Below are 24562 nucleotides of genomic sequence, written 5' to 3'. Positions count from 1 at the left end.
CCTCCTCTTCTTGCTAAGACCTGGCACATGGTCCTGGTCCCAGAACTATATGGAGGCAGAGGGAAAGCTCTGCCCCTGGTATCAGGTCTTTGCTGCCCATGGTTTCCAGTCCCCTGGTTCTATCCTCAAGTGAAGGGACACCAGTTAAAAAAAATCTGGAAAAATGTACCCAAATGAATACGTTTACCCCACAGGAGCAAATGGTCAAGATATAGACTTTCAATTTTTCCTTTGTTAACATAAAAAAACCATTGAAACCTGTAAAGAATTTTTGTGAGTTTATTTGAGCCAAACTGTCGACATATGCCGGGAAGCAGAATCTCAACGAATTGAGATAGTGCTCCGGAGAATGGCAGGGTTACATCCGTATTTATATATGAAATTCATTGGTGACAGATTTAAGGAGGTGGGATTAAGCGAAGCGGGAAACCTCTGTGATAGGATAAAAAGTAAAATGATGGACACATACTTAGGTGGGTGCAGGATCAATTAACATGATAATGAAGGAATTTGTAGTATCTGTCCTGGCGCCCAGAACATTTGGTTGTGCCCCAGGGGCTCCAGAAAAAGGGAAGTTACAAGTTACCCAGACATTTCAAGGGTATGTTATCTTAGAGGCAAAAAGGCAAATGGGCTCAGTAAGGATCAAAGTTGATCTTGTCAGTGAAGATACTGGCTTAGGACATAACTGCCCACCATAACTGCTTTTAGTTAAAGTTTAATTTCAGGCCATCCTTTGTGGTTATTTTAGGTCTCTGAGTCTGCTAGGCTGCCACGCAGGCCTTCCCTGAGCTTGTCAGGTCAGCGTGTGGCCCCTTTCGTCCACACCTTTTAGGTGATTCTGTAAGCATTACATGATCTCCATTTCCTTTTGTAATGAAAAGGCACGGTTAAGCATTACAGCAGTGTTTTCCTGCCTGCCCCCCACTTCATAGAAAGAAACGAAGGCTGCTCTGTCTGTGGCGTAGCCACTCTGTCACAGTGCTTCACTAATAAACTCTCTTTCACTTAAAAAGAAAGAAAGATATGAAGACTGGGACAAGTTAAGTAAATTAAAGGTCAAACTGTCAGTGAACTTGAGTGGGATCCACTTTCCATCAAGTACTTAGAATGAGACAGATGGCAGAAAGAGGAACGAAAAGCTGCTACCAGTGCCCTGGAGATGACAAGTGGTAACTTAATCACAGTGAAATAATATTGAATATATGATCTGTTTATTGAAGTGCGTTAGGGTTTTTTTTCTCTCCCAGAGCTCTGCCTAAGAGACTCATGGGCTGCGAAAAGAGGGGCCCCTTTATCTTTGGAGACTGAAAAATAAGGTCTTATAATGGTTTATCTGTCTTTCCTTTTTCTAGGTTTGAAATTCTGGAAGCAGAAATTCAAGCGGTTCCTTGTTTGCACTTCCCTTTATGGTGCTGCACAGGTGTTGTGTTATTTTTTATAAACTGAAGGCAGGGCCCTGCCACAGAAAAAAGATCCAGGCTAACTTTATTGTGCGTGGTCTAGGACTGATCCCGCATCATCTGCGCGGTGTGCTGCAATTGACTTCGGGGTGTCCCTCGAGCTTATTTCCATTTAAATTTAAATTTTATTTTCAATTTTTTTCTTAGAAAGTTTTATCAAAGCTAAAATTTATTTGGTGCATATTCTGTGCTTGCTATCGAATACCTTCACATACACCTTTGCCTTTAATATGCAAAAGCAACCAGATGAAGTATTTTACAGGCTGAAAAAAACAACATAACAAAAACGTACTTCATTTTCATTTAAATTAAAAAAAAATTAAACTAAACCACATTACTTTGTCTCCAGGTTTCTATTGAGAAAGTGTGGCTCCTTCTGGAGATAAGTTGAGATGCCTTAAATCTTTAATTTTTAAGGTTTTTCCACCAACCTTTTCTGGGACTCAGTGGGAAGTGGGGAAAAGGACAGTTGCACCATTAGGGTGGAAAGTTCTCAAGCTTAAGGATGGCTCAGATGTGGGCCGATTTTTCTGGAACCTGTGCAAAGAGCAGCATGAGTCAGAAATGTTAGTTCCAGGCTTCTGGATCCTCTGTAGTTACATTGACTGCAACTATTAAGGGCATTCCAAGTTACTCATTTACTCACAGTAATGATTTTCTTTTCTTAGTTCTTGCTGAAATTCCTTCTGCTTATGGTGTGACTCTCTTTTCCCAGAGAAAGCAGTGAGCTTTTTAAAAAACTTTTTTTAAAAAACCTTTTTAATTATTTAAACTATTCATGTATGGTGGTGGTGGTGGGATTTGTTTAAATATGAGTATTACTCTAGTGGGTTTGGCTTAGTGGAAAGAGTGTCACCCCTCAGACTGAAGAGTCCTGGGTTCTATTGCAGGTAAAGGGCATATAACTCAGTTACAGGCTCAATCCCAGCCCCGGACAGATGGGGCGCATGTGAGAGGCAACCAATCAATGTGTCTCTCTAACATCTCTCTCACATTAATGTTTCTCTATGTCTCTCCTCCTTTCTTCCATGCTCTCTAAAAAATATAAATAAAATAAAATCAATGGAAAAATATTCTGGGGTGAGGATTAACCAAAGAATAAAGATACCAACACATAATAAATTTAAAAATGCTTATTTTATGTTTGGGTCACCTTCAGAAAATATTTTACAGTATTTTGTATAATAATAAATAGCAAAATACCAATGCAATTAAGTCTCTTTGACCCAGCCATCTTTCCAAAATTGAATGTGGGGGAAATGTCTCATAATCATGTGATCATACAATAAGGCACACTGGTTGCAAGTGAAAGTATTCATCCAAAAGCAAATATGCCATGTTGTCAATGTTTCTAAGGAGACAACACCCACTGTTTTGGTTTTAGGAAGGAAAAGTCATGTTACTCTCATGATTTCTTAGAAAACGTTCTACGGTGCACAGGGACTGCCCTATGGCTGAGAGAGGAGCCCAGCTATCCCTCCCAGTTTTCTGACATTTTTTGTCATACACAAGTTCAAAACCCGGAGTGTCCATGGACATGCTATTAACATCAGAAAGATTTATATCAATTATATTGGGGCACAGTGTAGCTCTACTTCCTTTTTTATTTTATTTTTTAATCCTCATCTGAGGATATTTTTCCTCCCATTGATTTTTAGAGAGAGTGGAAGGGGTGGGCGTAGTGGTTAATGAATGGGAGGGATACCTGGGTTTCAGAGCCCTCCCCCCCAAAAAAAACCCCAACAAAAAAAAAATACAAAACAAAACAGGGAAAGGGAGAGAGAGTGGAGAGAGAGAGAGAGAGAGAAACTTTAATGTGAGAGAGACACATTGACTGGTTTCCTCCCGCACATACCCTGACCAGGCCGGCACCAGGATTGAATCTGAAATTCAGGTACATGCTCTTGACCAGGAATTGAACCCGAGACCCGTCAGTGTGCAGGCCAACGATCAAACTACTGAGCCATGCCAGCCAGGGATCTACTTCATTTTTCACTAAAGGTGGCAGCTTGTTTACCTACACTTTTGAGGGTAAAAAGGTTTGCTTTTTTCTTTCTTTCTTTTTTTTATTTTTATTGTTTAAAGTATTACAAAGAGTATTACTGCTTTTTTCTTTTTCTTTCCATCAGATGCCCCACTGCTTAGCATTAGGTGTTCAATGAATATTTGGTGAAATAATGTGTGTTGAGTGACAAGAACAGTTGAGTAGGAGCAGGCACTCTAGGCTTTCTCTTCTGTGTTGGCCCCCACAGTGTGTCTTCTGTGGGTCCCGTCCTCTAGTCCTCCTTTTGGCCCTCAGTTTATTCATTATCAGTTGAGGAGTTGGCCCCAGTAGTTTAAGATCCCTTCAGATATAAACAGTCCCAAAATTTGCGTGGCATTTCAGCTCCAGAGTCAGACCCAAAATCAAGCTCTGTGCTGAATCTTAAAGACAGCCTAGCAGAGAACAAATGTTGTTCCAGTCCATTAATATCTCCTTATAATCTATTTAAGTTAGGAAGTAGATACATTTAGTAAGGAGATTGTGGCAGACTGGAGAAGTCTGACCTTCAAAGATACTTCCCAATGGTCTGATGTCAAGGTGTGGCAAAGAGATAAAGAATGGAATGCTGGAAGAAAGTTGTCTTTATCCATAAAAACCCTTGGGGGAAGGATTGGTGACAAAGCGTCAGAGGAGCTAGAAAGGAATCCTCTGGAAATTTATGCGGAAGAGAAAATCGAATTTAGGTGCTTGCACGTTAGGACAACAATGTTTAAGCCAATAGAAATTAGGGAAAAGACTGGGTCGGGTGGTGGTGGGGGGGGGGGGGTGGAGTCATGGTGGCCAAGGAGGTAAATCTTGAACCCGCCTTCTCCCAGGAGCACATCAGAATTAAAACTGAGTTATAGAACACCCATCACAGAGAACCACCTGAAGACTAGCTGAGCAGAATTTCTCTAACTAAAGGTGTAAAGAAGGTGCCTCAAAGTGAAGGTAAGAGGGTGGATATGTGGTTTGGGCAGGTACCATACCCCTGGCTTGGTGATGAATGAATGGGAGGGATAGCTGGGCCTCACAGGTCCCCAGTAAAGAGTCAGAGGTCTGACCCCCTCCAGGCTCCACAGCACAGGGCACCTGCGCCGAGAGTTCCTGCAACATCCAGCTTTGGGCACCAGTGGGGATTATGTCTGAGATGGAGGAAGGGTTATAGGAGACCTAGCACTGTAGGCAGAGGGTTCACATGAACTCCTGTCCTCTAAGCTCCAACAGAGAGGCAGCAGCTCCAGAAGTGCCCGTGACCTAAGGGGAGAAACTCAATGGATTAACCTTAGGACACAGGCTAGAGCGGCAGGGATTGGTAGGAACTCTCTCAGGGGACAGAGTGCTATTGTCCCTTTGTTGAGTTCTCCCATCCAGCTGGTCCTGAGCAGGCAGGCACAAAATCTCTCTCTCTATTAACCTGGCCTACACTGTCTGCCCTGCTCTGGCTTTTCCCTGAGAGTCTGCCCCACCCAAACAGCTCACCTTGCTGGGGCCTCTTCCAGCAGCTCCAGACCCTTCACAAGAGCCCACATAGTCTCCCCGAAAAGCCCTCACGTTCTACAGGAGTGATGGCCTGCTTCTGGCACGCCCTGCAATCTCTCCCAAATGCCCTTCCATTCAGCACAAGCAGCAACCTAGGCATCTGTCAGTAGATGAATGGATAAAGAACATGAGCTACATATGTACAAAGGAATATTACGCAGCCATAAAAAGAATGAAATCTTGCCTTTTGTGACAAAATGGACCTAGAGGATAGTATGCTAAATGACAAAAGGCAGACAGAGAAATAAAAAGACCATCAGTTTTCAGTTATATGTGGAATGTAAAAACTAGGACAAAGAAAACGAAATGGAAACAAGCTCATACATACATACAGAGAACAAATTAATATGTACCTGATGGGGGTGGAGGAGGTGGGGGGGTGTAAAAGATGAAGGGAATGAAAATGTACAATCTGCCAGTTATAAAATAAGTAGCAGGGATGTAAAGTACAGCAGAGGGAATGTGGTCAATAATATTGGAATAGCCCTAACCGGTTATTGGCTCAGTGGGTAGAGTGTCAGCCTGCAGACTGAAGGGTCCCAGGTTCGATTCTGGTCAAGGGCATGTACCTTGATTGCGGGTACATCCCCAGTAGGAGGTGTGCAGGAGGCAGCTGATCGGTGGATGTTTCTCTCTCATCGATGTTTCTAACTCTCTATCCCTCTCCCTTCCTCTCTGTAAAAAAATCAGTAAAATATATTTAAAAAATAATAATATTGGAATAATTATGTATGGTGTCACACGGGTCCTAGACTTATCATGGGGATAACTTTGTAAGGTTTGTATGTCTAGTCACTCTGTTGTATACCTGAAATGAATATAGATAGTCTTTTGTGTCAATTATAATTTAAAAATCTATTTAAAAAATTTGGGAAAATTCACAAAACTGGAGTGCTTTGAATTTCTTGCGAGATAGGGTCTCATGCAAATGGGTTCATGGCTTATACATCTCAGTTGTTTAAGCTTCTCCTGGGCAATATCAGTGAGGAAGACCTGCATATTTAGGCTTACTTGGAGGCTGTGTGACTTTAGAGCCGACACATTCCTTTGCTCAGCCTCTCTTCATCTGTGAAGCGGGCATTATATGAAGTTACTCTATTTATTTATTTATTTATTTATTTATTTATTTATTTATTTAATTCAGAGAGGAAGGGAGAGGGATAGAGAGATAGAAACATCAATGATGAGAGAATCATTGATTGGCTGCCTCCTGCATGCCCCTCACTGGGAATCGAGTCTGCAACCCAGGCATGTGCCCTTGGCTGGAATCAAACCTGAGACCCTTCAGTCCACAGGCCGACACTATCCATTGAGCCAAACCAGCCAGGGCTAAAGTGGGCATTATAAAATATAGAAATGGAAATGAACATGTGTGTATGGAGCATACACAATAACCAGGTGTGGCTTTTTTTTTCTTTTAAGATTTATTTTATTGCCATGTATGGCTATTTAAATGAAAATTAATTTATTTAAAATATTATAAGTTTTGATTTGAGCCAAATTGACAACAGATGCTGGGGAGAAAGATCTCAAATGCTCCCTAAATTTAAATTAATTAAAATGAAGTTAAATGAAAAAAATTAACTTCCTCATTTATACTAACCACCATTTTGTTGTTGTTAATCCTCACACAAGGATCTTTTTCCATTGATTTTTAGGGAGAGTGCAAGAGAGAGGGAAAGACAGAGAGAAACATCAGTGTGAGAGAATCACATTGATTTGTTGCCTCCTGCCCGAGCCCCAATCAGGTCTGGGGCCTGAGAGGAGCCTGAAACCAAGGTTGCAGAGCCCTTTACTGGAATGGAACTGGGACCCTTTGGTCTGCAGGCTGATGCTCTATCCACTGAGCCAGACCAGCTATCACACACACATTTGCTGGAAGCCGGTCCATCCTTGCTGCTTGACACAGTTGCTGCAGGAAAGAAACATTTGCACAGCATATGTTTCAAGGGACCTGGCGTATATAGCATACTGTTCTTAATATGTTTGCTCCCCTTAGTGCTATGTGTTTTAACCAAGGTCACCTCTCTGAGAAAGGTTGTTTCCCCAGGTAAGGATTTTTCCTTGAAGTTAGGGAGGGAATAAAACTCCTTAACTAAGTGCCTGGCGGGTAGTTAATCACTTTAACTACGAACAATCACGCTTAAGCTACATAATCTTTACTCCCTGGAATGGAGATAAGAAACGCCCTCACCTTTGCAATAGAAATTGACAGGATTAAAATCAACTAGTATAAATACAGATGTAACAAGACAATAGAAAGCAGAACTTCACTGGAGATCCTGAACAGAACTTGGCTGGAGATCCTGGCTAGAGATCCTGGCTAGGCTGCTGATCAACTGAACGCTGTCTCCATGTCATTCCTTCTTCGCCAACTCCATCCACACCTTTGGGGACCCCTGGACCTGCTGGGGTTGGACCCCAGCATCAAATCATAGAAAAGGAGGTGACAAATGCAGTGTAGAAAACAAAACAGAGTGATGAGGAATATCTGAGGTGACGTGTAAGCAAAGAACAGAATGAAAAAGAGAAGTCTGGAAATGGTTAAAGGAATGGGGATCTAGGCAGAGAGCACCACCAGCAAGAAAGTACTAAAGTAGGGATGCATTTGAAAGAACCATGAGTCGCTGGAGCCCCGTGGACAGGGAGGAGATAATAGAAAAATCTGAGAGTTGGGCAGAGGTCAGATCACTGGGCCTTTGCATCTAGGTTAGGAGTTAGGATTTTTTACTTTTTTCTGAAAGAGCCATGGGAGGGTTGTAAGTTGGGGAGTGACATGGTCTAATTATATTTTGCCATTTATATCATTCTGCACAATTTTATTAGTTAAATGTTTACTTTACTTGTGTCTCTATCTGAATGTACAATCCTGGACATTTTTATCCTTAGTATATTTGTCAGCCTCAATATAATAGTAAAAACTGTGGAAGAGTTGAATTAAATTAAGTTAGAAAATCCTTATCACTGACCTACTGGGCTATGGCAGAGTCCCAGAGTATAACAAAACTAATAAAGATATTTTAATTTTATTTTTTTTTATTTTAGAGAGAGGAAGGGGGAGAGAACAGATGGAGAGAAAGAGACAGAGAGAAAGAAACATTGATACATAATAGTATTTATGACTATCCCCACCCATTACTCATCAAGGAGTGTGGGCATCCATTTTGTCTTGCAGTCACCAGAGAAGAAGCTTGCATGTGAGTTTTTCTTACTAAACTTAGTTGCCAGATTGGAGTGGCTGCTTCTTTTGCCAGCCTCTCTCTGCCCCCCACTTATGACGGTAGACTTTCAGTTTGGGGGCTTTTCTCTGAGTCTGGGTCTATGAGCACTAGGCCTGGTCCACATTCTGCTTTCTGAAATGTTCTCCTGACATCCTTCAATAAAATGCAGTCTGAGTCGTTGCTTCCTGTAGCATGAGTGATGAAACACAGTGATTCACATTCTGACTTAATCCTTGTTAATAGATAACTTGGCGATATAACTGAGGCTAGGGACTAGCCATTGTGGCCACAGGGCAAGAAGTACCCTCTACTCACCAAAGGGCCAGTAGACGGTCATCTCAGCCCAAGGGTAAGTGCATCAGGACCATTGGAGGACTGGATTTGCTCTGGAGTCCCCCCCAACTGAGCCTGGGTCTGGTTTCCTTCCTGTTTCCTCCCTAATCTCTCTGAGCATCGGGAGTCAGTGTGGACTTTCCATGTGGAAAAGGAGCTGGGAAATAAGGGGTTACTTCCAAGGGCAGCTTTGCCTGCCTGTCGGAGGTACAGAGCTCTCAGCCACCTTGAGCTAACAGAGACCTGAAGCCATTGTATGTGGTCTCCCATCCATAGCAGGGTAGGCTCATGTGATGCATGCAGTTAGGTACAAGGAAAAGTTGCAATCTGAGAATTAAGATGTGTCCCCATACCATCTGTTGGGGGCACAGCAAACAGTCCATTTTCTCTTTTCTTCCCTTTAGGCTGATACCATCATGCCTTCTTGGGTAGCCTTCCCCAGCCTCATACTACTTTGGGCAGGTAAGTGATAGGTGGGCTGGGGTTTGGAAGGCCTGGGCATGAGGCAGTGCAGGGTGTGTGTGGGTGTGGGGTGAGGAAGATGGATATGCTTGGACTCTGTTGGCAGGTAATGGGTCAACTAGTGAGCAAAGAACCAGGCTGAAATCTTACTCCAAAGTAATTCCTTAAATGGTATGAATCACAAAATCTAAGGGTAAGTATAACATTTTGTTGTATGCTGCCATTTCTGTTTCAGAAAGAGGGGGTGGGTAGGTAGTTGGGTATACATAGACTTTTCACATGTATTTAAGAAATAGTAGCAGTGTTTTCATCTTGTAGGAGAGAATGGAAGGAGGACATGGGGATAGGATGGAAAAGAGCCAGTCTTTCATTTTACATTTTGTGCATTTGTTTTTAACTATGTGCAAATATTTCTTTTAACAATAAGATATATCCTGGCTAGTGTGGCTCCTTTGGTTGGGCATCTCCCCATGCATCAAAAGGTCTCTGGTTCAATTTCCAGTCAGGGCATATGCCCGGGGTTTCTGGCTGGATCCCAGGTAGGGGGCATGCAGGAGGCAGTCTATCACTGTCTTGCTGTCACATCAATGTTTCTCTCTCTCTCTCATCCTCTCTCTTATTCTCCCTCTCAAAATTAATAAAAAATCTTTAAAACAGTAAAAATAATATAAATGGTGTCCCAAAAATATATATACACACTTTAACAGCCAATAGCTCAATTTTGAAAATAAAATGTATTTAAATAAACACTGTCTTTATAATTATTAAAGTGTGTGTATACATTTTTGGGACACCTTGTATATTATTTCAAACATTCTCTGAGTTGGAGAATAGATACAACCTAAATTTAAAAATAATAGTCACCAGAGGTGATTTGATCATGGGAAAAAGTTCATTTAAATTATACCTCCATACTGAAATTTTAAGTTAGCATGCTATATTTGTAATCTACAAATGATGTTAGGCAAAATTAAACATTATAGGCATCAAGAGAAAAAATAGACTCTTACTTTACGTAATGATTACAATTTATTTCCAGAGCACTTTGAAATTCACAGCCCCGTCCTAACTGTGATTAGTTGGGTTACAGCATAGGGAATATAGTCAATAATATTTTAATAACTATGAATAGTGTGAAATGGGTTCTAGACTTATTGGGGTGATCACTTCACAAGTTATATAAATTTCTAATCACTATGTTGTACACTTTCAACTGATATAATATTGTATATCAATTGTAATTTAAAAATTAAAATTAAATAAGATTAGTTGGTACATCTCAGGTTTCATTTAAGGACCAACTTGACTGCATTTGATAGTATAGGGTTTTAAAAATATGTATATTTTTATTGATTTCCGTGAGAGGAAGGGAGTGGGAGAGAGAGATAGAAACATCAATGATGAGAGAGAATCATTGATAGGATGCCTCCTGCATGCCCCCTACTGGGGATTGAGCTTGCATTCTGGTGTGTGCCCTGACATGGAATTGACCCTTGATCTCCTGAATCATAGATTGATGCTCAACCACTGAGCCACACCTGGCGGGCAACAATATGGGGTTTTAATGCCACTAGCACTGGAGAGAGTTTTTGTTTTTAAGTGGCTTAATTTAGCACTAGATTGAATATTCTTCAGTTCTCTGGGTTCACCATGGGAAGTGGGTCTCGCTCAAGTGCCAGCTGTCATCTACTCATGAGAATGATTTCTACTTGGATTTTTTTCGACCATCCTCAAGAGCACGATCAGCCCTGGCTCTTCTGGAACCATTAGAAACCCATTTTCTAAAAATTGATTCCTGAAAGTTTATTAGACTTCTGCCTATAAGGCAACAATACTTTATTTATTATTTTTATATTTAAATTTTTGATTAAAAGTATTGATTTGTTATTCTACTTACTTATGCATTCATTGGTTGATTCTTTTTTGAAAAAAATATATTTTATTGATTTTTTACAGAGAGGAAGGGAGAGGGACAGAGAGTTAGAAACATCGATGAGAGAGAAACATCGATCAGCTGCCTCCTGCACACTCCCCACTGGGGATGTGCCCGCAACCAAGGTACATGCCCTTGACTGGAATCAAACCTGGGACCCTTCAGTTCACAGTCGGATGCTGTATCCACTGAGCCAAACTGGTCAGGGCCATTGGTTGATTCTTGTATGTGCCCTAACTGGGGATCATACCCACAAACTTTGCATACTGATGTTGCTCTAACTACCCGAGCTACCTGGCCAGGGCCTAATAATACTTTATTTATTTATTTATTTATTTATTTAAAATATATATGTTCATCAGCCCGGGTTTTGGGCTCAATCCCCAGTATTGACAGTCATTTGGTTCAAACATTTTGGAAATTAATTTGATAAAAATATTTCTGCTCTTTGTCCTGGTAATTTCTATTTTAGAAGTTTATCCTATTGGGAAACAATTCCAAATACAGAAATAAGTTTAGCCCTAGCCAGTTTGGCTCAGTGGACAGAGTGTCAGCTCATGGATTGAAGGGTCCAAGATTTGATTCTGGTCAAGGGCATGTATCTCGGTTGCAGGCTCAATCCCAGCCATAGTCAGGGCTCATGCATGAGCCAACCAGTCAATGTGTGTTTCTCACATTAATATTTCTCTCTCTCTGTCTCCCCACTCTCTTCCACTCTTCTAAAAATTAATGGAAAAATATCCTTGGGTGAGGATTAACAACAACAACAAAAGAAATAAGTTTAAATTATGTGTTATTTACAACTATCAAGAAACCAAAATGCTGATAAAGATGTAAAAAGTAAAACATAAAAAAATTTAGATTCAATATTAAAGTCACATGATTACAAATGAAATACACCATATAAAGAGAAGTGGACATAAATATAAAATTAAATATTGAGGCCTCACACGCGGTTTTGTTTTTATTGGCAGATGTTGTTGTTTCTCAGACACGCGTGACTGGAGTGGTGGGACAGTCTGCCACGCTACCCTGTACCTACTCAACAGCTGGTGGAATCGCACCCACGTGCTGGGGCCGAGGGCCTTGCCCTTTATCCAAATGCTCAAATACACTCGTATCGACTGATGGCTACCGTGTCACCTTTGAGAAGGACAAACGTTACAGGATGAATGGAATCATTTCCAGAGAGAATTTGTCTCTAACCATACAGAATGCAGCCCTGTCTGACACTGGCACCTATTGTTGCCGTATTGAGTTCAAAGGGTGGTTTAATGATTATAAAGAGAATATATTTTTGGAGATAAAGCCAGGTGAGTTTGTCTTCCTGTGATCACTTCATGTGCATGAACTGAGATGTTTACTGTTTGGTGGTGGTATTCTCTTCCTTTAAGAAAGAAAGAGAATATTAATCCTGTTTTTTAATAACTTTGGGGAAACAGAATTACTTGTGTAGAATGATGTGTTAAAAGAATCTATAGTCAAGAGCATAGACTAGAGGGCCTTCCCAGTCTGCAGTGCTTCAAAAATGCTGGTTAGTTCATGAAGAGGCATTCACGGCTCCATAGGGAGATGAGGTGAATATTTTTCTCAAACTAAAGTTATTCAATGTAAACAACTGTACCTTTTCTCTGAGATGATGTCATTGAAAATTTATAAAATGACCTTTCTTAACATTTCAAACCTAAAATGGAGATTTTCAAATGTATAGACAATATTATCAACTTTGACATTTACCAGCTCAATCTTGTTGCATGTGCATTGTGTAAACATGTATAGTCCCACCCCCATACTTTGCCCTACCTTGATTTCATGAAGCATAACTCATATTGTGATATTGCTTGTTTAAAAATTAAAATGCATCCTAATAACTGTTTATTAATAGTTGCCTTTAAGATTTTCATGAAATCTAAAAACCTGGCTAATTCACATTTTTTCTCTCTTGAGATGGACATTATAATATCCCAAGTTTCTGAGTTCTTCTTTAATCTCCTTCCAGTAAAGTCTTATATTGACAGTAGAATACAATATTTGTGACTTTAATAAGCTGAATCTCTTTATCTTTTTTTATTATATTAAGAAACCTTTATTTGCAAACTCCCAATTTTTGGACTAGGTTATTTCCTTTGAAAAGGCAAGTAAGAGCCCTAGCTGGTTTGCAAAGCTCAGTGGATAGAACATCTGCATATGGACTGAAGGGTCCCGGGTTCTATTCTGATTAAGGGCACGTGCTCAGGTTGCAGGCTTGATCCCCAGGAGGAGGCATGCAGGAAGCAGCCAATCAATGATTCTCTCTCACTCATCATTGATGTTTCTATTACTCTCTCCTTCCCCCTTTTCTCTGAAATCAATAAAAATATATATAAAATTTTGTTAAAAAGGCAAATAATATAAGGACAGTTCAGATGGAGAAAAAGTCTGACTCTGTGGAAATTATATCTGAGAAGCAATTCAGAGAAGCCAGAGAAGCTGATGAGATAGAGCTGTATAGACAGATGTGGGAGGCAGCACATGGAGGAGAGATTATGATTATGAAATTTTGGGAGTTGTGAACTTATTTTGATCTGTCTGAATTTTTATTTATTTTTATTTTTTTTAATTAAATCTTTATTGTTCAGATTATTACATTTGTTCCTCTTTTTTCCCCCCCATAACTCCCCTCCTCCCAGTTCCCACCCCACCCTCCGCCCTCACTCCCCACCCACTGTCCTTATCCATAGGTGCACCATTTTTGTCCAGTCTCTTCCCGAATCTCCCACACCCCTTTCCCCCCCCAAGAATAGTCAGTCCATTCCCTTTCTATGTCCCTGATTCTATTATAATCACCAGTTCATTCTGTTCATCAGATTATTTATTCACTTGATTCTTAGATTCACTTGTTGATAGATGCATATTTGTTGTTCATAATTTGTATCTTTACCTTTTTCTTCCTCTTCCTCTTCTTAAAGGATACCTTTCAGCATTTCATATAATACTGGTTTGGTGGTGATGAACTCCTTTAGCTTTTCCTTATCTATGAAGCTCTTTATCTGACCTTCAATTCTGAATGATAGCTTTGCTGGATAAAGTAATCTTGGTTGTAGGTTCTTGGTATTCATCACTTTGAATATTTCTTGCCACTCCCTTCTGGCCTGCAAAGTTTCTGTTGAGAAATCAGCTGACAGTCGTATGGGTATCCCCTTGTAGGTAACTGTGTTTCTTTCTCTTGCTGCTTTTAAGATTCTCTCTTTATCTTTTGCTCTTGGCATTTTAATTATGATGTGTCTTGGTGTGGTCCTCTTTGGATTCCTTTTGTTTGGGGTTCTCCGCGCTTCTTGGACCTGTAAGTCCATTTCTTTCACCAGGTGGGGGAAGTTTTCTGTCATTATTTCTTCAAATAGGTTTTCAATATCTTGGTCTCTCTCATCTTCTGGCACCCCTATAATTCTGATGTTGTTACGCTTGAAGCTGTCCCAGAGGCTCCTTACACTATCCTCGCATTTTTGGATTCTTTTTTAATTTTGCTTTTCCCGTTGGGTGTTTTTTGCTTCCTCGCATTTCAAATCATTGACTTGATTCTTGCGCTCCTCTGGTCTGCTGTCGGGCGTCTGTATAATATTCATTATTTCAGTCCGTGTATGCTTAATTTCTAGTTGGTTCCCCAATATAACATCGAGGGTCTCATTAGTTTTCTTGTAGATCTCATTAAGTTTATCGGCGGCTTCTAAACAGTTCTTGAGAGACCTTAAAAGTGTGGTTCTGAACTCTATATCTTCCATTGACAATTTTGTCCTGTTTCTTTGTCTCCGCATTTTGTTATGCTTCCTTGGTGCACCCCCTAGTGGTCTTTGTTCGCAGTCTTATAGTTAAACCTTGATTGTTGTAGCTAATACCAGGGAGGGTTTGACCTCCAGGCCAAGTGGCTATGAGAATCAGCTGAGTCAGCAGTGAGAGAACTTCTGTCCTCTAGGGAGGTGCTAATCTAGCCTTTGCCTGAGGCTATCAGGCAAATGCCTCTGTGCAGGGCTTGGGCAGGGCGGGTCGCACAGGATCAACAGGGTGGGCCGGAGAGAGCAGTTATGGCGGCTCTCAGTCCTGTCCCCAGGGGCTCTGCCTCTCTGAGTCCCAGCACCCGCTGCAAAGCTGGGAGAGAAAGCTGCACTCGCTCTGACCGAAGCCAGACAGTCCCGCTTCTCCCGTTTGAGTCTGGGTCCCTAAAGACTCGCCTGTATCTGGAGCTCAGAGTCTGCGACTCCCTCCCGATTGAAAACGCCAACCGCGCCCTCGGCCACCAGCCCGCTCTTCGCACTCCGCACCTCAGAATTTGACTTCAGCACTGCGCCTCCTCTGAGTGTCCGTATGCGTTTCTCTTTCCTCCTAGTTGTAGGACTTCCACTCAGCCAGCGTTCCTGTGGTTCTGGGTGGTGTCCTTTCCGTCTTTTAGTTTTACTTTTGAAGTAGTTGTTCAAAGCAGCAAACTCCGGCGTTAACCTATGTCGCCATCTTGGTTCTCCTCTGATCTGTCTGAATTTTTAAATATAGCATGGAAAGGAACTAGTAGGAGACTTTACAGTGCCTCCCAATTCTTTAATAGAACGATATTTGAACCTCCAATAACCAAATCTTTGCTTAAGTTTTCTTTCATTATTCACAGGCTCAACCTATTCCTCACCTTTCTGTTAGAGGTTTTCCTAACCTATGTCTGTACTTATATCTTCCTAGCTTCTTTCTGGGAAAGACACTAGTATTTTCTACTGATGAGGACAAGTTCATTACTAGATCTGTTTTGGTCTCCTCTTATTTATTGTTCCTTATGCTCCTTTGATCAGATTTTTTTTTTTGCATACTTGCTTTTTTCTCTATATTAGGTTTTTTAATGAAGGGAAAGGATTAGAGTATATACTCCTTAAAAGCTTCTGACTACAGCTTAGATCAAGTTCATTCAACATAATAGCCAGGGCCAGATCATATTCAAAACAGGCCCATGGATTGTTTTATAGATAAACTTTATTGGAACAGCTATACCCAATCCTTGTAGTATCTGGACTGTGGATGTTTTCACACTGACAGAGTTGAGCACTGAGACCATAGGGGCCCAAAAGCCTAACACATTTACTGTCTGGCCCTTTACAGGAAGTTTGCTGACCTTTGCTTAAGACTTATGCCTTGCATGTAATAGATACCAATATTTGTTGAAAAAAAAGTTTAACCTGTTAAGGCACAGATGGGCTTAATTCCATATTAAACTAATTCTCTAAAAAGAAAGACATTCAAACCGATTGTCTACTCTAGGGGTTTCTTTTACAGTTGTTAGCGTTGAGTTTGAAGGAAACTTCTCGTAAAAAGAAAAGGTGCTTGGTGAGCAAAATGTACACATTTTTGAATCAGGCCTTCATTGATCTGCATTTTTTGCCAGGCACTGGGTTTGGGCTTAAGTCTAGTGTCAGCATTGTCTGCGTAGCTCTGAGACCTTCCGTAAGTGGTTTTGACTCCAACACCCTATCTGACCCTGGAAAGAGACAAAGTTACTACCTGTGGTCTAGTCCACCTTCCAGCCAATAGATAAAGTGTCTGTGTGATCTTATTTATGTTAGTGGGTGTGAGTTAGTCCTCATTTAGAGTGCAGGTCTCTTTGGAGGGTATCCTCAAGACTGAAATGAATGCTATGTATTAATTAATATCTTTTTAACTTTCTGGGCCTAGAAACTATTTTTTAATTTAGTCATTCACCACTGAGAGGACAAAGACAGGTCCAGGCTCTAGACATTTTCCCCACCTCCGCGATATTGACGAAGATACATAAATCTGATTTGCGTAGTTGGTCTTCTCAGAGTGCTTCCGTGTTAATCCTGAGTATCCTTTATCCCCTCTGAACCTCCTAGTATATATTCTTTCAATTCAGCTATCTCTGTTTTTGTTGGCTTTTCTTCAAGCCCTCCCCTGTAAGGATCTCATTAACCAAGGACAGGAGGTCATAGTTCAGGGCAAATTAGTGCCCAGTTTTGCTTGGGGACAGTCTCTCATTGGCTATTTTGATGTACAGGTCCAGCACAAAGCTCTTGTTCCCTGCTGCTTGATTAACCCTTGCTTTCATGTTGATTTCTAGCTCCAACCACTGTTCCAACACCACCTAAGGTCTTCAGCTCTGCTCCTACAACTCCAGGGACCACGAAGACCCTCAAGACAGGTAAAGCCATTTGTTTCTGCGGCCAGAGGCCTTCTAGGAAAAGGGTGGAAACCACCCAGGGCATGTGTTAAAACGTACAATTCAGCGTAAGGGTTCTTAGGTGGCCCCAAGCGAGGGTTTCATGGCGTCTGTTAACCCCAGTCTCATAGCCAGATTTTGTAACTATAAGTACTTTCAGAATAGGAAGACTCAATGGGTTTTCTTAAAAATCTTTATTGTTGAAAGTATTACAGATGTTCCCTTTTCTCCCTCATTGACCCCTTCTTGTCTGTACCCGGTCGCACTCTCCCCCCCCCCCCCCCATGCCTTTACCACACTATTGTCTGTGTCCATGGGTTATGCTTATATGTATACAAGCTTTTTGTTGGTCTCTTCTTCGCATCCACCCACACACTCCTGCCTTCCCCTAGAGATTCGCCAGTCTGTTCCATGCTTTTAGGCTCATTGGTTTTTCTGGTCAGATTCTAAAAGCATTCAATATTAGCCCAAACCCCCCAGATCACTGATCTTTGATATCTAATGAGGATGGTATGGATTTTGCCCAATGAGCACAGGCTTAAGAGGAAAATACAGGAAATGACAGAGAAAAATGGTCAAGTTAATGGCATTCTGTTCTCCCAAGGAGTTCTGAATAGGGATCCTTTACTTCACTCTGAAGTGAGACCCTCAACCTGAGAATAAGATTGTAGTGAAGTTAATATTCACTCTGTCTCCTATGTCAGGAACCATGCTAAGTACTTTGCAAATATTATATCACTGAATTCTTATGACAACCCTATGCATTGTAGGTGTGATTCAATCTTATTTTATAGGGTGCTGTCAAGTAGATACAGCACCAGCTTTAACAATTGTCCTTTCAATCTTATTGCATTTACATTATGTAAGCATTGAAATAGACAAGTTCATTAGAAAAACTGGTTAGTTTTTCTCCTATTTATTGTTCCTTATGTTCCTTTAAAATGATTTTTTTGCATGTTCACTCTCCCCTCCATATTATATTTAAAATTGGAGGAAGGGGCCTGGATTGTATCTTCCTAAAAGCCTCTCACTATACCTTAGACCAGGGTCAGCAAATAATCGTCCAGGACCAGATTAGATTCAAATTAGCCCCACCAACTGCTTTATAAATAAAGTTTTATTGAAACAGTCATATCCAATTATTATATTATTTTTTCTATATAAACCTTCACAATGATATAGTTGAGCAACTGCCTCTGAGATCATCCAGCCACCAGAGCTTAAACATTTACTCTCTGGCTCTTACAAAAGTTTGCTGACCTCTGCTCTAGATTAATCCCTTCCATGCAATAGACACAAATATTTGTTGAAAAAGGTTTTTTTTCCATCTTCAAAACAAAAATTAGCTCAATTCCAAATTAAACTAGATTTCTCCAAGGAAGAGCTTTCAAGTCAATGACTCCTATACAATGGACTCCTCTTTTATACTCAGTAGAGTTAGATTTAAAAAATCTTCTTGTATAGCCGGTGTCACTCAGTGCTTGAGCATTGACCTATGAACCAGGAGGTCATGGTTCAATTCCGGTCAGGGACCATGCCGAGGTTATGGGCTCAATCTTCAGTGTGGGGCTTGCAGGAGGCAGACAATCACAGATTCTCTCTCATCATTGATGTTTCTATCCCTCTCTTCCTCTCCCTTAGTTGTTGAAATCAATAAAAAAATATTTTTTAAAAAATAAAGCTTATTGTAAAAGAAAAATAAGGTGCTTGGTGAGAAAAAGGGCCACATTCTTGAATCAGGCCTTCATTGATCTGCTTCTGAGCCATGCATTGTGTTTAGGCTTAATTCTAGCTTCAGCTCTCTCCCTGGAGTTGGAGACCTTCTGTAAGTGAGTTGCAATCCTACACCACCTCTGACTCTGCAAAGTGTCAAAGTTATTACCTGTGGTCTAGTTCACCTTCATCCAAATGTATGTTGTACAAATCCTTCCTGTGATCCTGCATCTGTTAGTGGGGGTGTGTTAATCCCCCCCCGACCCCCTCCACACACACATTGGAGAGGGTACCCTCAGGACTGACTGAATTTAATGCTACTTATTTGGTACATATTTTTGGTCTGGGAGCTGCTGTTTAAGTAAGTCTTAGTCATCACCACTCAGAAGACTAAGACAGATCCAGGCTCTAGGTATTTTCTGTACCTCGCAGGTGTTTATGAAGATACATATATCTGATATGCATGGATGATCTTTTCACAGTAGTTCAGCTTTAATTCTGGATAGCCCTTTTCACCTCTGAATGTCCTGGAGTGTATACATTTCAATGCATGTTTTCCTTTGGCCAGACAGTTTTCAGATTTTAATTGAGAAAGGATAAGAACTCTGAGTTCAGGAGAGGTTGGAGCCCAGTTATGCCTGGGGACAGACAGACTCTCATTGGTTGAGTTGACATACAGGCCCAGCACAAAGCTCTTGTTCCCTGCTGCTTGATTAACCCTTGCTTTCATGTTGATTTCTAGCTCCACCTAAGGTCACCAGTGTTCCAACACCACCTAAGGTCTTCACCTCTGCTCCTACAACTCCAGCACCAACACTGAACCTTAAGACAGGTAAACTGATGTGTTTCTGAGGCTAGATGAGTGGATGAAGACCACCAGAATATATGTTAAGGCAGAGTTGCCATCTATGCTAAAGGTTTTTCCCTGGGTTCCGTAGGGCCTCATGTGATCTGCGAAACTTTGTCCAATATTACATTCATCTAAGAGGTATCTTCAGAGTGAGGGGATCCATTTTTTTAAAAATTGCATTCTCAAAGGGTTTCATCATAAGCCAAAGACTCCAGACCTGTGATATTGGATAACTAATGATGTGGATTTGGTCCAGTTGGCACTGGTTTATGAGTAAAATCTAGGTTATTCCAGAGAAGAAGGGAAATCTGAGTGGAATTCCTTTAGTCTTCTCTGAAGTTGGACCCTTTATTCTAGGATAATAAGCCCACCACTACTTTTACCTATGATATTTTATTGAAAGAACCATTTCTAATCATTGTATCATAAGGTAGGTCTATGGCTGCTTTCATAATGACAGAGTTGAACAACAGCCACTCAGACTATAGCCGCCAAACCCTAACACTTTCATCTGGCCATTTACTGAAGATTTGCTGACCTGTGCTTTAGACGAATGCCTTTCATGTAACAGACACTGACAAATATTTGTTGATTTATGTTTCTTGCACTTCATGGCAAAAATTGGCTTGATTCCAAATTAAACTGTATCTCTCCAAAGAAAAGCTTTTAAACCAATGGCCTCCTGTTCAAAGGTTCTCTTTTTTTCTAGTTAGTAGAGCTAATATTCAAGGAAGCTTCTCATGGGATACAAAGGTGTCTAGTGAGAAAAAAGTACACATTGTAGATCAGGCATTCATTGATGACCTTTTGTGCCAGGCACTGTGTTTGTGCTTAATTCCACTGCCATCTCTCTCTCTGGGTAGCTCTGAGACCTTCTGTAAATGCTTTGAAATTGTAGATCTACTCTGTCATGGAAAGAGCCCAAGTTATTACTTTTTTCATCTCTTTGTTGGGAAGGAATCACTGGTGGTCTAATTCACCTTCAACCAAATGTATAATGTATAAGTGGTCTGTGTGATCTAGCATATACTTGTGGTGTGAGTTCATTTCGGGTGCAGGACTCCTGGGAGGGTATCCTCAGGACTGGCTGAAATGAATGCTACTTATTGAGTAAATATTCTGGGCTTGGAACTGCTGTTTAAATCTTAGTCGTTCACTACAGAGAGGACAAGGACATGTCCTGGCCCTAGACGTTTTCCCCACGCCAGTAATGTGTATAAAGATATATAGCCCTAGTCCGTTTGGCTCGGTGGATAGATCATTGGCCTTCGGATAGTAGGGTCCCAGGTTTGATTCCAGTCAAGGGCACGTAGCTTGGTTGCAAGCTCTTCCTCAGGCCTGGAGCCCTAATAGGAGTGCGTGCAGGAGGCAACCAATTGATGTGTTTCTCTCACATCAATGTTTCTCTCTGCCTTTCCCTCTCTCTTCCACTCTCTAAAATCAATGGAAAAATATCCTCAGTGAGAATTAACAACAACAACAAAAGAATTTTATGAAGTTCAAAAATCTGGGAAGTTTGCAGTTCTTCAGTCTTGATGTGGATATCCTAAACCTTATTATTCAATGATAGAAGTATATACTTGAGGATTTCCTAGTTTCTAGTGCTCCTTCCTAATGAATATTTGTCCACTAAAGGTTTATATTGACAGTAGAATACAATGGCTGTGGCCTCAACAAGCTATGTCTTTCTTTTTCTCTCTCTCTTTAATTAAGAGACACTTTATTTTGTAAATTCATTTTTGGACTAGGCTTATTTTCTGAGGGGAAGTAAGATAAGGTCAATTCAGATGGAGAAAACAGCTGACTCTGTGGAAACTATATCTAGGAGGCAATTCAGGGAAGCCAGAGAAGCTGATGAGATAGAGCTCTATAGACAGATGTGGGAGGCAGCACATAGAGAAGAGATTATGATTATGAAATTTTGGGAGTTGTGAAATTATTTTGATCAGTCTGAATTTTTAAATATAGCATGGAAAAGAACAAGAATTGGGAGACTTTTACAGTGTTTCCCAATTCTTTAACAGACATATCTGAGCCTCCAATAATCAAATCTTTGCTTAAGTTTTCTTTCATTTTTCACAGGCTCAGCTTACTCCCCACCTTTCTGTTAGAGCTTTTCCTTATCCAGAATCTACACTTATATCTTCCTAGCTTCTTCCTGAGGAAAATATTTTCTACTGCTGAAGATAAGTTCATTACTAGATCTGTCTTGGTTTCCTCTTCTTTATTGTTCCTTGTGCTCCTTTGATCAGAATTTTTGCATGCTTGCTTTTTTTCTCTATATTAGGTTTTAAACTGGATGGAAAGGATTGGACCATATAGTTCTTTTAAAAAATATATTTTTATTGAGTTAGAGAAAGGAGAGAGAGAGAGAGAGAGAGAGAGAGAGAGAGAGAGAGAGAGAGAGAGAGAATGTGAGAGAGAATGTGAGAGAGAAACAGCAATTGGTTGCCTCCTATGCCACCTCAACTGGAGATTGAACTTGAAACCTGGGCATGTGCCCTGATCAGGAATCAAACTGGTGACCTTTTGGTGCATGGGACAGTGCACAAACTACCCAGCAACACTGGCCAGAGTTAGACTGTATACTTCTTAAAAGCCTCTGACTATAACTTAGATCAGGGTCAGCCAACATTATAGCTCAGAGCCAGATCACATTCAAAACAGGCCCACCAATTGTTTTATAAATAAGTTTTACTGGAACAGCAAAACCCAATCCTTACTATCTGGTGTGTGGCTGCTTTCACACTGACAGAATTGAGCAGCTGACACTGAGACCATAGGGGCCCCAAAGCCTAACACACTTACTGTCTGGCCCTTTACAGAAAGTGTGCTGACTTCTGCTTAAGACTAATGCCTGGATGTGATAAAAACTCGGAGTAAACTCTGAGACCTTCTGTAGGTGGTTTTGAATTCAACACCCTCTCTGACCGTGGAAAGAGATAAAGTTATTTTCTGTAGTCTAGTCCAGTGGTCGGCAAACTCATTAGTCAACAGAGCCAAATATCAATAGTACAACGATTGAAATTTCTTTTGAGAGCCAAACTTTTTAAACTTAAACTATATAGGTAGGTACATTGTTATTAACTTAATTAGGGTACTCCTAAGGCTTAGGAAGAGCCACACTCAAGGGGCCAAAGAGCCACATGTGGCTCGCGAGCCGCAGTTTGCCGACCATTGGTCTAGTCCAACTTCTAGCCAAATGTATAAATCATCTGTGCGATCTAATATATGCTAATGAGTGTGAGTTAATCCTCATTTAGGGTGTAGGTCCCTTGGGAGCATACCCTTAGGACTGACTAATCTGAGTGCTATTTATTTGGTGAACATTCTGGGCCTGGGAACTACTGCTGAAGTCTTAGTCATTCACTACTGAGTAGACTACGGCAGGTCCAGGCTCCAGACATGTTTCCATCCTCACAGATGTGTGTGAAGATACATATACCTTATATTCATGGCTGGATTTTTCAAAGTGCTTCGGTGTAAATCCCAGATATTCTTTTTCAACTCTGAACTTCCCAGAATATTTTTCTTTCAATGCAGCTGTTTCTTTTCTTGTGAGCTTTTTTTTTTAAGCCCTTCTCTGTCACATTCTAGTGGACTAAAGACAAGAACTCTGAGCTCAGGGGAGGTTAGTGCCTGCCTGATTTAGCCTGGGGACAGACAGTCTCATTGGTTGTGTGTGTACAGGACCAGCTCTTATTTCCTGCTGCTTGATTAATTCTTGCTTTCATGTTGATGTCCAGCTCCACCGAAAGTCACCAGTGTTCAAACATCACCTAGGGTCCTTACCTCTGCTCCTACAACTCTAGCACCCCAGGACAGGTAACTTAGGATAGGTAAACCGATGTGTTTCTTAGGGCAGAGGCCTTCTAATGAGATGTGGATTACCCAAGGCATTGTGTCAAAACAGAAGTACAAGTCAGAATAAGAGTTTGTGGGTGGCTTCCAGAAGAGAGCTTTATAGTGTCTCTCTGAACCCCCATGCTATATTACATGCACCTTTTGTATAAATAAGTGCTTTCAGAATGAGGAAACCCATTAGTTTTCCAGTCAGATTCCCAAAGGGATACATTATTAGCCAAAATACCATGGACCACCGATCTTTGGCATGTAATGAAGGTGGTATTCAAGTTTATGAGGAAAATACAGGGTTATGCCAAAGAAGAAGGGTCAAGTTAATAAGATTCTGCCCTCACAGCACTTCTGAGTGGAGATCCTTCAGTCCATCTGAAGTCAGATCCTACACTTGAGGATAAGATTTCAGTGAATTTAATATTCACTCTGTTTCTATGTTAGGAACCACGATCAGTCCTATGCCAGCATTACATCACTTCATTTTTTGACAGCCCTATGTACTATAGGTGTGATTCAATCCTATTTTATATTTGTGGGTACTGATGAGTAGATATATCACCAGTGTTAACAATTATTCACTCAGTCTTGTTGCATTTACATTGTGTAAGCCTATGTAGTTCCATACCTACCCTTTGCCCTACCCTCAATTTTTGAAGTATATCTCTCACCATATCATAACATTGCTTGTTTAAAAATTAAAATGACCTTATGGCAATATGAATATATTGGCATCTCAATAACTTTTCATCAATTGGTTTTAGGAGTTTCATGAAGTCCAAATATCTGAGAAGTTTACATTTCTTCCATCTTGAGTGGGGCATACTAATAGCCTTATCATTTGATGAGAAAAGTATGTTCTTGGGGATTTCCTGGTTTTTGTTCTTAATAAATATTTATCCACCAAAGTCTGTGGAACACATTGCCTGTGATCTTAATAACCTATGTCTCTACCTTTTTTTTTCTTAAGAGAAATTTTATTT

General features: G+C 40.7%; 1 protein-coding gene and 1 non-coding gene across 2 annotated transcripts in view; both read left to right on the top strand.

Moving 5' to 3' along the window:
- On the top strand, positions 1-143 carry LOC132236296 (small nucleolar RNA SNORA57). Its single transcript, XR_009453242.1, has one exon. It is a non-coding gene; the product is annotated as a small nucleolar RNA SNORA57 (small nucleolar RNA).
- Positions 144-7647: 7504 nt separating this feature from the next.
- LOC132236167 (hepatitis A virus cellular receptor 1 homolog) overlaps positions 7648-24562 on the top strand; it is a 34797-nt gene continuing 17882 nt past the window's right edge. The window contains exons 1-5 of the mRNA XM_059699546.1: positions 7648-7710; positions 8987-9044; positions 11952-12290; positions 17063-17143; positions 19617-19706. Of these exons, the coding sequence (XP_059555529.1) occupies positions 7648-7710; positions 8987-9044; positions 11952-12290; positions 17063-17143; positions 19617-19706 (631 nt within the window). The remainder of the gene's footprint in view (positions 7711-8986; positions 9045-11951; positions 12291-17062; positions 17144-19616; positions 19707-24562) is intronic.

This window comes from Myotis daubentonii, chromosome 5 (assembly GCF_963259705.1).
Source record: "Myotis daubentonii chromosome 5, mMyoDau2.1, whole genome shotgun sequence".
NCBI classification, from domain to species: Eukaryota; Metazoa; Chordata; class Mammalia; order Chiroptera; family Vespertilionidae; genus Myotis; species Myotis daubentonii.
The sequence above is the reverse complement of the archived record's forward strand: the minus strand, read 5'-3'. Positions and strand labels throughout refer to the sequence as shown.